This window comes from Ascaphus truei, chromosome 2 (genome assembly GCF_040206685.1).
Source record: "Ascaphus truei isolate aAscTru1 chromosome 2, aAscTru1.hap1, whole genome shotgun sequence".
NCBI lineage: Eukaryota > Metazoa > Chordata > Amphibia > Anura > Ascaphidae > Ascaphus > Ascaphus truei.
In genome coordinates, this window is record NC_134484.1 from 116,840,483 (window position 1) to 116,856,844 (window position 16,362).

Consider the following 16,362-nt stretch of genomic DNA (forward strand, 5'->3'; position numbering starts at 1 on the left):
TCTACTCCTTCCAGCTGCTGGGGATCTCCCCTAAGCCTGAAGCTAGACATACACACCTGATTTCACCCATGCCTCCCTGCCATCTCTTACCCTGTAAAGTGTGTTAACCCTTATTTGACTAACCTTAAAACTTGCCCCAAAAATCAAGCATCCCAATAGTCTGAACTCATGGTTACTGTCCCACACTCACTCACTCACTCACTCACTCACTCCTACCACGCATTGTGAGCAAGCACTGCCATCTACAGCACTTATTACCTTACCTACTGTCTTTGTAAGTTCCCCTTCACAACTCTTAGATTGTAAGCTCTTCGGGGCAGGGATTTCCTTTACTATTGCCTGATTTTGCTGCACTTATTGTATTATTATAATTCCCTGTACTGTATTCTTTGTGAAGGGCTGGGTACACTTTTGGTGCTATATAAATAAAGACATACTATACAATACAATGTATATGGCCATATTGATATGCCCCTTTTTGTCTCATGTGTGACACTTTTCTCCTATTTTGCCATTAATAATATGTATGGATATTTTTATTTATATATCACCAACACTGTACGTAGCGCTTTACAAAAGAGACAGTGAAATACACTAAATTATAATACAATGTGTTACAAATATAAAATCAGACCATAGGAAAGAAAATCCACGCTCCAGAGAGTTTACAATCTAAGTTATTTTTTGACTGTTTTGAACACAATGGTTGGTACATTAAGTGAATTTGTGGGTGTGGAGCAGTTGCCATGAGTCCTAGCAGACGTAAAAGTGGGGAGTTATGGTGCTTTGCTTATAATTAGTGTGACTTAGTTTCACAGGTACAAGGCAGTGAAAGAAAAAGGTTTAGACTGGAAAGAGCAGTGGCGATGGAAGGGGTGAAAAGTAGACCAGAGCAGAGAAGACAAGCAGGGGCACAGTGAGCAATTAAAGCAAACGAGTGGAGAGCCTTCAAGGTAAGGCTTTGTAAGTGATCAAGAACTTGATGGGAAGCCAGACAATGTTCTGGAAGAGAGTGAGATTATTCTATCTGCATAATTTAAAATACATTGCACAAGGGGAAATTGTTGAGGCAGGGAATTAGTATTGGGTTATAATAATCCAGGTGGGAAAGGACAAGGGTATGCATTAGTTTTAACAGTAGAATGACAAAGGAAAGGGCATATCTTGTCAATGTTAAAGAGGAGAAGTGAAATGCTTTAGTCAAAGCATACATTTGAATGGAGAAGGAGGGAATGCTATTCATTGTACCTGATAATCTGGGAAAACAAAATAATGGTAGTGGATATTTTATCTATGTGAATGAAATATATAGAAACATATAGATGTGTTGATATGTATTCATTTAGTGTTCTGCCAACTCTCTAGGCTTTCTTTGTACATGTATTGTAAATTGAAAATCTTATCAAGTTGAGGAAGAGGATGAAACTCAGGAAAAAAGTTGACTATTTCCTCACATCAGAATCTGTATGAAATACTGCACCGACACACTTTATTCGAGCAAATACCCAGTATGTACCTGGCAGATACCTGGAATGCGCCGCTCCTCACCTCTGACAAGCCCCATTGCGTTTGCCTTCCCAGCCTGGGTTCATGCCTGGCTGACGGGCGGCTAATCTGTTAAATGATAATGATAAGGATTTAATAGGCTGCAATGCTTCGCGTGTCTACCAGATGGCATAAATTCATGAATTGTAATGCAGTATATATATATATACTGTGCAGTATTGCAGCCAGTGGGAATAAAATGCTTAAATCCCTGCATGGAAAATACCTCAATGCACTCGGGCAGAAAACAGTCACAAACCTCAATACACCCGGGTATACCCGAATTCGTGGGACTAGCCAAGCTCGAATAAAGTGTGTCGCCAGTGTAAGTCTGCCAATTGAAGGAGAGGTATATGTTGAATCTGTTGTAATAGAATGGGTGTTCATAACTTGTTGGAAAGTTGCAGGAGTATTGCTACTGTAAATCTTAGGGGCATAATTTAAACTAGTAAAGGCCACAATGATATCAGAAAACTGTTTTTTTTTTTTTTTGCTGGATCCATCTGTAACTGCTACTTGCCAATAGCCATGAGCTAGTGTAAATCAATTGTGATTATGAACTCAGCTTGTGATAAAAAAAATCCAGTCACCTACTTGTGGAAGAGGATAAGAATTTTTCACTGTCACATTTAGTTTTCTATAGTTACCAGAGAACCATGGTTCAGTCCCTGGTTTTTGGTACAATCACAACTGGTGAAGTATAAGGGCTGTGGGATGGTTCAATAATATTTCCAGAGAGCATTTTTGAGCTGCTATGACTTTCGATTTGTTTCTGCTGATGTTCTATGTAATGCAATGGAAATTTATTTGGCTTCCTGTTTCTCCTAGATGTGCAAGTAAATTAGTTGAGCCATGGTTTGCACTGAACAAAGTTTAAAACACCTGCAACTTTATCATCAAGTGTAGACTGAAGTATGTTTGTTAATAAGAAAAAAATGGTCCCACTGAGTCTGCCAATTGTCCTCACTGCTGTTAAACCTCAGACCCTATTTGATCCTTTGCTCTCTTTCATTTTTAAGATAGCCTTATGTCGACAACAACCATGTTTGAATTTCCTTTCTTTATTAGCCCCTACCACGTATGTTCGGAAGCTATTCGACAAATATACCACCCATCCGTAAAAAAGTACTTTCTCACTTTCCCCCTTAGTCTACCACCCTTTAGCTTCAGAAAATGACCTCTTGTTCTAGGACTCCTCTTTCTTTGGATTATTATCCCTTCCTATACGTTGTTGAATCTCTTTATATATTTAAAAGTTTCTATAATTTCCCCCCTCTCCCTTCTATTCTTAAAGCTGTTCTTATTAAGGTGCCGTAATTTAGTAATAATCTCTGAAGAACAGGGCAATAGTGGCCAATAATGCCCTGTTCTGAGGGGATTATTACTATTATAGGCTAAATGTAGGCTTTTCCATTAAAAAAATAGACTGGTTTGTATAGATCGGATCTACGCTGATGCACCTGTGTAGGAAAAAGAAGTAATCTAGCAAATGAGAAGGGAGAGAGGTGAGGGGGGCTGAAAGAGAGAGAGGTGAGGGGGAAGAAGAGAGAGAGGTGAGGGGTGGGAGGAGAGAGAGTAGAGGGGTGAGAGGAGGGAGAGAGATGAAGGGGTGAGAAGAGAGAGAGGTGAGAGGGTAGAAGAGAGAGAGGTGAGTGGGGAGGAGGAAAGATAAATGAGGGGGAAGAAGTGAGGTGAGGGGGGAGAAGAGAGAGGTGAGGTGGAAAAGAGACAGGTGAGGGTGGAAGAGAGAGGTGAGCGGGGAAGAGAGAGAGGTGAGCAGGGGAGAGGTAGTTGAGGGGGAAGAGAGAAGTGAGGGAGAGAGAGAGAGAGAGTGGTGAGGGGGGAGAGAGGTGAAGGGGAAAGGGATGAGGGGGAGAAGTGGGGGCATGGGGGATGGGGGGAGAAGATGGGAGGAGGAGAAGTGGGTGGAGGGGAGATGGGGAAGAGAAGTGGGAGGACAGTGAATTTAACTACAAACTAAATAAAAACCAAATAAAAATTACCTTAGCAGAAGCTATACAAGTTGTGGAAGAAAGATTACTTTGTTAAAAGTAACAAACTTACTAGTTGAGATCCACCAGCTTCTGACAGCACTAGCAGCTGTGTGAAAGAGCCTGCATACTGTATGCTGCCATGCTGTGTGTGAGAAGAGGAACGGAGATACAGCTGGAGCTTGGACCAGTAGAGGTATTTACTGTTAGCAGTTTTAAATTTGGCAGTTTTTTTATTTTAAATTCTCAGCATGCTCCCCCTACATCTCTGAAAGATGAATTGGCAAGTTGCCAAAAAATTCCGGGCATTACTGAATGAATAATGCCAGGAATTCTAACCAATCAGAGAGCAGGGATTTCAATAATCCCCGGAATTTTACAGCTTTAGCCTATAATCTATAGCATCTATCTGAACAAGCTCCTCACCCTACCACATGCAGCACTTATCATCTGAGATCTGACTCCAAAAGACTGTTCATGGTCCCAAGGCTCAAGAAAGTATCCGACCGCTCCTCCTTCTCTTACCTTGAGCCCCAAAACTGGAACAACCTCAGTCACCAGTTTAAGTTCTTTCAAAACTAAAGCTGTCGCACATTTTAATCTGGTCTGTAACTGTACATACGCCTATAATATATATTATCTTTAACTGTGCATGCAATGTCTTGTATATAATGTACCCTGCTCACTTAGGTAACTGTATTTGTATCCATGTATTATTTGTCATCTTAACTCTATGCCCAGGACATACTTGAAAACGAGAGGTAACTCTCAATGTATTACTTCCTGGTAAAAGATTTTATAAATAAATAAAAATAAATAAATATAATCTTTGTTAATAAGCCTTATGAACCATCTTTTTTTGTACAATCTCCAATTTAATTATGCCTTTCCAGAAATGTGATCTCCAGAATTTAACATAGTACTCTAAATGAGGTCTCATTATTTGTCTATAAAGTGGCATCATTACCACTGTCTTTCTGCTGCTAATACCTCTCCCCATATTACTTTATTTAACCCCCCATTGACAATTTCTCACCTACATTTAAGTCTGCTGAAATAATGACTCTCAGATCCCTTTCCTACAGTATATAGTAGTTTACATTATGGAGCCATTAATCGTATATTCTGCCTTTGAATTTTTGTGATCCAAGTGCGTTATTTTGCACTTATCAGCATTAAATTGTAGTTGCCACACTCAACCATTGCTCCAAACTACCTAAATTATTAATCATTTTGTTTACCTCCCTGGAGTGTCAATCCTATTGCAGATCTTTGTGTCATCTGCAGGCATACTTTCCTCTTCAGGGCATTTGTCAAGTTACTAATTAAGATATTAAAGAGCACCAGTCCAAGGACAGATCCCTGAGATACTTCTCTGGTTACTTTCCATCCCTCTACCCCTCCCCCTCTACCCTCTTTACCCAAACTCTCTGTCTTATCCATTCTACCACCTTAGAGTCCAATCCCTAGCATTGCAACTTGTTTATCAGTCTTCTATGTGGAGACTGTGTTAAGTCTTATAAAAAAATTGATTTAATCTACATTACTGCTCCTCGTCTATTTTTGGTCACCTATTCACAAAAATCAATTAGATTTGTTTTACAATCTCCCCCCCTCCATCCCTCAAGTAAACTCATGCTGCCATGGATCTCGTACATTGTTGGACTTTACTACTACTGACTTTAGGCTCACTGACCTGTACTTACCTGACTATTCATTACTGTGTACCTCCATTTTTGTGAAGTGTGACTACTGTTTCTCTTCTCCAGTCATCTGGAGATACACATGTTAAAAGTGACTGGTTAAATAGATCTATTAATGGTATTTTCAGCACTCCCCTAAACTCTTTCAATAACCTTGGATGTATCCCATCTGGCTCCATTGAAACTTCCAGTTGGTCTTTCTCCTCTGTAATTTTTTTTATTTATAAAAATATATTACCAGGAAGTAATACATTGAGAGTTACCTCTCGTTTTCAAGTATCTCCTGGGCACAGAGTTATAAAAATGCATGGTTACATTAAAAGCACAGGGTTATACAGTCAATTGACAGACATTTCATGGACAGATAGAGTTGGAAAATTGGGTTGAAGGGATAAAGGTCTTGTGAGTATCAGATTGAAATAGAGCATCCCCAAACAGCCGCGAACGGCAGCAAACAGCTCACACACTTTGGCTGCCCTTTGACTGCGCCAAAGGCTTTCCGCCTTTGGGGCAACGCAGATGTACACTGGGGTGATTCAGATTCAATGCAGCTGTGAATACAAAGTTATTTGTTTTCTTGGCTCATAAACATTCCAGCGGGTGGGGTTGACGTTTCACAAAGTACAAGCAAATGTTAACACTTATCGTGCTGTTCCTGTGCAGAGGAGAGCAGGTCTTGAGGAGCCCCATCAGGCTGTCCACCTTTGGGGCAACGTAAATGTACACTGGAGTGGTTCAGATTCAATGCATCTGTGAATACAAAGTTCTTGTGTCCAACTCCTTTCCATTTATATTTAAGTTACCCAACTGTGGTCACTATCCTTCACCTTCATCTGTGAATATTGAGCAAAAATAATTATTAAGGTGGTCGGCTATATCTTTTTTCCCCCAAAAAAATTTCCTCTTCTGTTTTTTGTCTTACTTTTTCTCCTTTTGTTTTTCTCCTTTCACTTATACACCTAAAAAGGGTTTTGTTTCTCTTCTTTACTGACTAAGTTAATTTCTCTTCTGTTTGGGCCTTTGCACATCTGATTATTTGCTTAACCTTCTGTGTAGCCTGATACATTTCTCTATCCTCCTTCCTCTGAGTCTGCATATATTTTCTAATAGCAGTTTGTTTCACTTTAAAAAAACTTGCCACCTCTTTGGAAAACCATACCGGCTTTCCTTTCCTTGTATTTTTACTAACTCACTTGATACAAAATTCTGCTGCTTTTAGTATTGCATATTTTAGTTTCTCCCACCGCTCCTGAATGTCACTCATATACCTCCACTCTGCAGAATAATCCCTTCAATAATTTCCCATATCTGGTATGATTCAGCCTCTTTCTTTATACTAAACCTCAGTTATTGATGATCACTGGAACCCACGTTCCCACCCACAAGTACATCTTATCAGATGTCCTCATTGGTAAGTATTAAGTCCAGGACTACTTTATTGTGATTTGGCTCTCTCACCAATTGCTTGAGAACTACTCCTTGCAAGACATCTAGGGTGTCCCTGCTTCAGACTGAACCTGTAAAAAGACGCGTGCCAGTCCACATCTGGCAGATTGAAGTCTCTCATAGTGATTACCTCTCCTTTAATTGTCATCTTAGGGATTTCCTCTATTAATACCCTTACCAATTCCTCCTATTATCTTGGAGGTTTGTTGACCAGCCCAGTATGAATAACAATCTTCTCACCAGTGTGTAGGTAAAATAAAATGTTGCTTCCTGTTAGATGTTCTTATGTATGCATGTATGTATGTATGCATGTATGTATGTATGTATGTATGTATGTATGTATGTATGTATGTATGTATGTATATCTTTTTGCACCATTTATGTACATAGGGCTTCACAGCAGTAATACAGGCAACATAATAAATTAACATAATGGGAATAAGATCATCAGACATGATAGTAACAATACGAAGAAGGGCCCTCGCCCTGAAGACTTACAATCTAAGTGGTAATTATGGAGAACTTATAGAGACAGTAGGAGGGTGTTATTGTAAGTGCATCTGCAAGGGGTCAAGGTCAGTGCTTCTGAAATGTATAGCATTAGCAAGCAAAGCTACCCATATGCTACATTAAAGAGGTGTGTTTTTACATGTCATAAAGATGTTTCCATCTTTATGGAGAGGGTGCCAGTTGGATATTGAGGGGAAGGACATTCCAGAGGTGTGGGGCAGGGAGTGAGACAGGTTTTAGGTGGGAGAGGGCTTTAAAAACAAAAAAGGTAGAGAGATGACACCCTTGAGCAGAACGCAAGAGTCAGGAATGTGTATAGCGAGAAACTAAGGCTGAGATATAAGGAGGGGTGGAAGAGTGTAGAGCCATAAAAGAGAGAAGGATAATTTTGTAGTAATAAGGGATTTGATAGGAAGACAAGAGAGGGATTTCAGCAAGAAAGACGCTGAGACAGATTTAGGAGAGAGTAAAGTTATTATAGCAGCCGCGTTAAGGATAGATTGTAGGGGACACAGCTGAGAGTCAGGAAGTAGAAGTTTACAATAGTTGAGACGGGAGAGAATGAGGGCCTGCATTAGAGTTTAAGCAGTTGAGGGACAGAGGAAAGGGTGTACCTTTGCAATGCTTTGCAATGTTACGGTGGTAAAAACTACAGGTTTAACTACAATACATTGTGAATGTGAGAGGAGAATGTGAGGGAGGATTCAAGGATGACCCTAGGCAGCATGGTTGTGATACTGGGTGTATAAAAGTACTGCCAACAGTAATGTAGAAGGGGCAGTATTTGGGAGGAAGTATGAGGAGCTCTCTCTTGGACATGTTAATTTGAGTCGGCGGATGACCATCCAGTTTCATATAACAGAAACACATTCTGAGACTTTGGTCTGCACAGCAGTTGTGAGGTCAGGGATAGAAAGGTAAATGTGTGTGTCATCAGCATAGAGGTGATATTTGAACCCTAGAGATGTGATAATTCACCTAAAAAGAATGTGTAGGGAGAAATGAGAAGATGTCCCAGGACAGACCCCTTGGGTACATCCACACAGAGATCGAAAGAGGAGGAGGTGTTAGCAAATGAGACACTGAAAGTACGATGGGAGAGGTACAGTAAGAGGAAATCCAGGCTAGAGCTCTGTTACGGATACCAAGAAATATTATTGTTATCTACAATGTTATAAGTGTTCATTACTCTAGTGTAAAGGGAAGTTGTACTACACACTTTTTTTTTTTTTTTTTTAAGATTCAGCTGTTTAGGAAGATTTCTTTCCCATCTATGAAATGTGCACCAATAATCTTTTTTTCATTTTGTGATACTTCTCCCTTTATCAATTCAATATTTTGGTCCCCCTAGTCAATATCTATCTACTACAGTATATGTAATTGTGCAAAGATAACACTTATTTGGCTATCACGAAGTATTTATACCTGTCTGGTTAGTACAAAACTTCTGTGTATTAAAAAAAAAAAAAAGGGTAATTATGCCTATTTGATACAGTAATGCCCACCTTCGGTACCAGTTGTACAGGTGTTATTTTTCGTTTTTCTGTATCACATACAGTTGTCACCTATTTCTTATTTCAGAGTGTTGTCTACCCTCCTTGACATTAATATTGAAATATCATGATGGTCTTCTTTTCATGAGCAGTGACAGGATGTATTTGATATCTGATTGGCTCTCTTCCATTTTTTATAATTGTTGTTATATTTATTAATGAGTGAGTTTCACTCTACTTGTCTATCTGTCTATAAGTGGCCAAGGATTGTTTGTCCAGTTTAAGTGTTCTTCCCTATAAGAGGTGTGACGATGAAGGGGTAACCTGGCTCAACAATAAAGGTTAAGCCTGTCTGATTACCTCTGATCCATGTATTTGGGTTCAGCAGTGTCAGCTCTTGAGCCCACTGATTGTCAAAGCATATCTGTAAATTATGCGACAATAAATAATGTTTGTGTTTTTAACCTTTCCAGGTGTGCCAGCAAGCAGAGATTGCTAGGCTATGAGTTTCAAGGGAGGTTTTACGGAGAAAGTCTTATCAGAATGTGTCGATCTAGTCGGGTTCCAAAGTTGCTGGATACCCTAAAAAAGTACATGGGAATCACATTGGATTCTCGGATACATTGAGGCGCATTGCTACAGCAAAATCTCCCCTTGAAAACGCTTGTGCGACTCACCACTAGGATTCCCTGCTTAAGCACAGACCAGAAAGGTAAATGGGTCATAGGGATGTGTGGTATCCTTAGAATGGTAATGGTGTCCCTAGTATAAGAGGGGATGTCCAATTAATGCCCTGATAACCCAGAACCTGGTATAGAGGTTCTGGGGGTACTCCAACCAGATATAAGGTTGCAAGGCGTTTTTACATTTAAGTCCAGTATAGTGTGTGGGGAATATGGCTAGTAAGAATAAAAGTATAGGATTCTTATTCTATTCCCCATAGCCATAGGACTTAGAAATGTTATAAGTATATATTTTATTAAACCGGTATGTTTAAAGTATATATATGCTTGTGCACGCTATATGACAGAAGAAAAGTTTTTCAGGCGGTTCACTGCAAATCGCGGGGGTACAAAAATAAGAAATCCTCACGCAAAGACTAAAAGGTTGGCACATAAAAATACACTGCTACATGGAAACTCTGACGCGTTTCGTCCGCGAGCAGGGACTTTTTCTATATGAGCTGGAAACTTCCAGGTCCAGGGTTCCAAGAGACCATTTGGCTACCGAGCCTGGTGCCATTAAGTTTGCTTGGGTCCCGGACGTGAAAGCCTCAGAGGTTGCCAACGTGTGAAAGCCATTTGGGCACCAGAGTTAGGCTCAAGTACTCACGTTCTGGGCTGAATGAAAGTCCTCGGACAGCCATTTGCCCAATCCAGACTTTGAGGAACCTAACTCATCGGGTGCCTTCTGCATGACAAGTGGCAGAGGTGCCAGGTTGGCGCATGCCCTTGTCCGATGCCGAAGTTCCACTTGCCTGGCTTCACTAGACTGGCAACGCTCTGATTGGCTGGTAGGATTTCTCCCACACCCGGATTGGCTGTAGTATTTCATGAATGAACTCTGAAATACTATAAGAATGTCTCAGCCAAACCGGGGAGCAGATTCTAAGCACCAGAACAGCAGCGGCAAATTTTAATGTACCAAAATATGCTCAAGGAAAAATAGCACCAAGCCGGCTTCAGAAATTTCAGATCGAGAAATAGCGGTGGCGTCAGGAACTTCATGCCGATTTGAGTTCCAGGACATTTCGGGACAGTCCCGGTCAACCAAAGACTTTGTTTTACATTCTGATTAAGCTAGGAAACTCTAGTTTTCAGCCCCAGACCACCAGTAAGTGTGTTCTCATGTATTTTGTGTTTCCTTGTGCTTAGCTTATTTTAAGTGATTAAATGACAATTTATGTTATCACCTTGTTTTGCTCAGTGTTATGATCCTATATAAAATGTGTAAATGCCTAGTCTCCCGTGACAAGAGGTTTTTGGTCCATACTTTAATCATATTTGCTGCCATCTGTAAGTGAGAAACTATTATCGCTATACAGTACATAATATTTTTTTGAAACTTTTGACTCTCAGATTCCTGATGGTAGTAGGAATAGCTCAACTGTGTATAGAACTCTAGTCCTATACATCCAGGTTTATTTATTCTCAGTGGTTATGTTGGCTTCATAAAAGTAGTTGTAATATTCCTGATTGAAGCAGATGTAAGTAACATGTATAATGTAAAAATAGGAGGGGGGAAGTTATTTTTTATAAGTGGAATTGTACATTTCTAATTAAAAAATAGCTACACCCTTGGTGTGAAAATAAAACAAATAGTGGTACTCTACACTCCCTAATATAATCACAATTTGACCATTGTCTATTCTACTGCTGAAGTTCCTAAAACTTTGAACTTTAAATCAGCTCCTAACTCATGAGCCTTTGAAGTGTATTTATATGCCAAATCAAGATCTATGTTTATTTATTTTTTTAAAAGACAAGACTAGCATATCGTAATCAATTATCAAAGTATCAAATCAGTTACTTCCTATCATGGATATAAAACATGAGCCCACACAATAAATATGCTTAATATGAATGTTTATAAACCAAAGACATGCTTCCAAAGTTTATTTTACTGTAGCCTTAACATTCCTTATGGGTTTTGGTACTGTATTGTACTATACTGTACACACACAACCTCAAAAACTCTATAAATTCCCCCACCCGATAATTCTAAAGAGATAGTGACATTGAATTACACACATATTAGTGCCAAAGCTTTTTTAAGAGTAAAATCTGAAAATATAGTGTAATTGTTTACCGGAAGTAGATTTGAAATGTGCACTCAGATTTTGATTGCTTGTATCGTTCTAGTTTAAAAAATCTATTTTAATTCCATTCCTCATTTCAATAAAAATCATATTAACACAATGCATCCCAATATTTGTTAGTTAGCAACATCCATGTACACAGAAAAAAAAAAATATTTGAATACAGGCATACCCGCTATACGGACCTTCAATTTACGGACAGTCGCGAGTACGGACATATTTACAAAAGCACCATTCCCCTGTGTCCGTACGCTCGCTTCGCAAGTACGGCACTTATTCTGCGCTACAGGCACAGTAGTTGTGTGACGCGCAGATTCCCCTCGCCCAATTGGAAAACGGCAGCTTGCGCATGCGCCTTTGAGTAGGACACAGGCACGTCCTGAACAACAATACTGGCTCCCTACCTCGACCAAAGTGAAAAAAGGCAGTGCTTCATTTTAAGTACATTTTCGCTTTACATACATCCTCTGGACCCATTGCGTACGTTAATGTGGAGTATGCCTGTACAGGGATAATTACAACAAAGATAAAAATAAACTTCAGTTAAAAGTTAAAATCTAAGAGATGTGTTATAAAATTGAAAATTGGTGTAATCTTGTTTTGGCAAGCCATTAATTGCTAAATTAAACATGTTAGAGAACACACAGCAAACTTTCTGAATGTCATTACAGAACACATGCTGATTACTAAAGCTGGTTTGCACTGTGACAAATCACACTATTATTATTTATAGGAAGACAACCATTACAGAAAAATTAACTCTTGCGTTTTTCAGTGAAAATGCTCTGGCAGGTGCAGTCACTCTAGAGACATACTTTAGGAACAGATGTTTTTGACATATAATTAGTTCCTATACTCTGCAAGCATTCTCTTCTTAACACTCCTTATGATTGTGATGACAACAGTGTTTCAACGTTTCTTTACTTTGTACAAATAATTGCAATATTATGACTTTCTAATTTTAGAAACAAGTACACCACTACTTCTATTTTGGGTGTGTTTAATCGCATACATAGTAATTATTTCACCTGCTACCATGATCTTCCCTATTACTCTGGTTGTGTTTTATTTGTTAGAATGGAGCTGCTCTGAAATATTGTGTTATGCATTAGTGGGATAATGACTTGTACTCTTCCTTTCCTTAGTGTCACTAAACCTGTCAGAACTGAGCCTGAGGACTTAACTTTATCTGTCTCTTAAACTTGTATCACATTTGTCTGTCAACAATACATTCTGGTAAAGTAGGGAATATGGAGTAAATGTCATGTAGTCAGCTTGATACATACAGTGCTCCATACCTTTTTACCTATGACATTTGAATGATCATACTGTATAAACAACATTTTTAGAAATGTTGAATCCGTATGGTATTGTAAGAACAAAATAATGCTTTATATACTGTAGTATACAGCTGCTTTACATAAAGCTTCAATAAAGCAGGTCTGCTATACACAACTTGTATGGTGTGCATCTGCTCATCTATATTGTAACTTTCTTAAAGCTAACATATTTTGCATCTCTGTTATATGCAATGAAGGCATTTAAATGTAATCTGATATTTATATTAGACAATAAACATTTCACATATAGTAATCTAAAACATACTTTACAGTGTGTAATGCAAATAATAATATTTGCTGTAAGAATATATTAGACAAAGATAAACAACTATTATATTGTGGGATCAGAGGTAGTTTGCTTATTATAAATATAAATGGGTAATTTTCTTTACATATTCTATATGTAGTTTTCTAAGTGGATCTCAGCTGTGTTGTCTTAACTCCCAGTCTCCGGGGAAGAAATAGACAGCAGATGGGATTAGGGCAGAGGGTTGGTGCATATGACAGCAAACGGCTCCGTTAGACTGAGTAGAAGCTGTGAGCGTTAGGAAGCTACTTTTCCCCTGAGATCCAACTTACCATTGAAGAAAGTAGAAAACAAGCCCTTTGAGAAACACTATAAAAATAGTAAAAATTGCAATTGTGCAGATGATGTGCTGCTGTGTTTATTTGGATGCTAATCAGTTTGACATTAGGGATCTTAGTGGCAATCCTGCTACTCCCTTATGTGATTTATTCTCTAGTGACAATATTTGAGCAAATAAATAAAAATTTTGTTTGTAAGTGTATAGCACAAAAGAGTACCAAAAACAACACAAGGAAACAATACAGGTGTAAAAAAGAGCATTTTTTTTTTATTGTACTACCAATTTTTATTATTGTTTTGTAGTTAAGATTATTTGTTTAAAGAATGTGAAAACTATGACATAATTTACAAATACTGTAAACCCAGCAATCATCAATCATTAAGTAACTTAAAAAAAATCTTGAAATCCAGTAAAAGTCATTAAATTGTAATTAAAATTCATATTTTTTTTTTTTAACACATTTTACAATGACATATTCAGTGATTCTGACACAGTTGGAAAATTGTGTATATCGTCTGTTTTGCTTTTTAAAACTATGAAGAAACAATTGAAGATATATGATGTAATCATATCTGGCAGTAAAAATATCTCCCATTATACCCCATGAACAACCAAATTAGTCAGTCTGTATCAATATCTGTATATACAGACCAGCCGGTTATCACCACATGAGATGTTTTGCTGCCGAAAAAAATTATGGATCTTCCTTATTATATTACTTTACCTTACGAATGGTTCAAATCATTTTAGCATGTACAGTTTCTTGACAGTACTATAAATGATAAAATGTTTACAGTAGTCACAAATAATTTATGTCACAAACAAAATCTACCTAAATGCTATAACTTAGTTGTGCACTATTTTGCACACTGTTTAGTCACGACATTTTATCAAATAAATATTTAAAATCTATAGAAAAAATATGTAAATCACCAAACAATGAGTCAACTAAATATTTATCCTCTAGTTGTTAAGAATCACTATTTTGGAGGAGCATCATTTTGCACCTTTTGACCAACTCCGCTGTAGACTGGCTCTGTTAATAAATATAGGTGTCTCTGTTAATAAATATATATGCACTGTACAACGTAAGCACATGCAAACATCTTGGCTGCTTTATTTGCCTAGGAATATGAGGATGGTTGTAGCTGTGAAAGCTGCAGGACATGGTGACACTTTAAAAAAAAAAAGTTTGAAGCAGGGTGATTCTCCAGAGCTGAACCGTGTTAATTTCAGCTTCTGTGACGCCCTGCTTACCGAGATACTTACCTCTGTGGGAGGGCTATGTGGGGCAATTGAAATGGTTACTTTAATAGCCCCATGTCATTTGGGCCAATAGGAAGTCATGACATCATCATTTGCGACTTCCTATTGGCCTGCATGACCAGGACATTTAAACCTGCAGAGAGATACCGGCCCCTCCTACAGAGGTAAGTATCTCAGGAAGCAGGTGTCCCTGGAGCTGAAATCAACACGGTTCCGCTCTGGAGACTCCCTGCTTTAACCTAGGAGGAAAAAAAAACATTTGTTTTAGGAGCTCCTTTAAGCTTTGATCATTTTTAAAATATATTTTTCAATCCATGTGGGGGTAAATGTATATACTGAATCCAAGAATCATTAAGGAAAACATTTGTCTCGTGTTATACACATCCATGCTTTGCTAACTATTTGGTAAACATATTTTCCTTTCCCCAGAGAATGCAAGGCGGAATTGTCTTCTAATTCTGCATCAGGAACTTTGTACCTCTGACCTGTTTGAACCAGCACATCATTTTACTTAAGAGGAGAAAATGGTGAGATATTTATTAGAATTCATTTAAAAAACATCCCATTTTATAATTTTCTGTTTTAATCTTGACCTTACATAACTTAAAACAGCTGATATTGTACTTAATATCAGAAATCATGTCCTTTTAAGTACATCTGTATATTAATCATAATGAGGACAATGGCTATATATACAAGCTGCAATCCCCCCAGAAGCCAAAATGAGTTTAACTCATATATTGTTATATGATTGCACCCTGAGCATGTTTTTTGTTTTTTTGTTTTAATCATGGTTTTCTTAACCTCTAGCTTCTGGGGTTACCATGGTAACCAGTAGGCTGCACTGGGCACTGAATAGAACACCATTTTAAACTCCTGGGCACTTAATACTTGAAACGCTTATATTTCCTGAGCATCAGATTTAAAAAATAAAAACAGCATTGGAAAGGGCAAAAAGAGATGGCTTAAAGTAACCAAAAAAAAAATTGGACCAAAAATTGGTGATCAGCGTGGACGGCTGCTTTTGTTTGGATTACTTATAGTATATGCATCCTTTTTCAGTCGATTTATTTACACATTTGCTCTTAAAATCTAAATCTAGCATTGCCCCCTCCTTTCTGTGCCCTCTAATGCCTTGGTAAAACACTCTAATAGAAATACTTGGCACACATTAGCTACCTAAGGGAATAATAGAATTATTTGCTGAAGTCGTTTGGCAAAAGGACATAAACATATGGCTTTGTTTTATATTCATCTCTGCCAGTTGTGCAAAGTTGCTTGGAAGCGATATATGGCTGCAGAGACAACTTCACAATCAAACCTGAGAATATATTGTCTGTATTATAACTACCAAGGATTGTGTTTAAAGTGACATTTTTTTTTACTGCAATGCATTTGTAATGTTGAAATATTGGATACTTAAATAATATGACTCATCAGGATAATTTGGAAGTTATGGTCTCATTTCCTCAACACGGATGTATACTATTTGTTGTGGCACTATCTACAATTTACTTTTCTGCTGTTGTTGAAATCTGTTCCACAAGGTGACCCAGGTAATACAGCTGCAGAATTTATCAACGCTTTTAATAAAGCTACATTATAGACTTAGTGGCTTACTCTGTAAACTGTGATAGCGCAGTGCCATCAATAACCCTTGAGA

The 16,362-nt window shown here is 38.1% G+C and overlaps 1 protein-coding gene across 10 annotated transcripts in view; it reads left to right on the forward strand.

The window, feature by feature from the left end:
- ST18 (ST18 C2H2C-type zinc finger transcription factor) overlaps positions 1-16,362 on the forward strand; it is a 235,555-nt gene that overhangs the window by 42,591 nt on the left and 176,602 nt on the right. For 6 of the 10 annotated variants that reach the window (XM_075584429.1, XM_075584458.1, XM_075584422.1 and 3 more), the window contains exon 2: positions 15,129-15,226. The exons of the other annotated variants lie outside the window; for them this stretch is intronic. In XM_075584429.1, coding sequence (XP_075440544.1) covers positions 15,224-15,226 — 3 coding nt within the window. In that variant the 5' untranslated portion in view covers positions 15,129-15,223. The remainder of the gene's footprint in view (positions 1-15,128; positions 15,227-16,362) is intronic. 10 annotated transcript variants of the gene reach the window in all.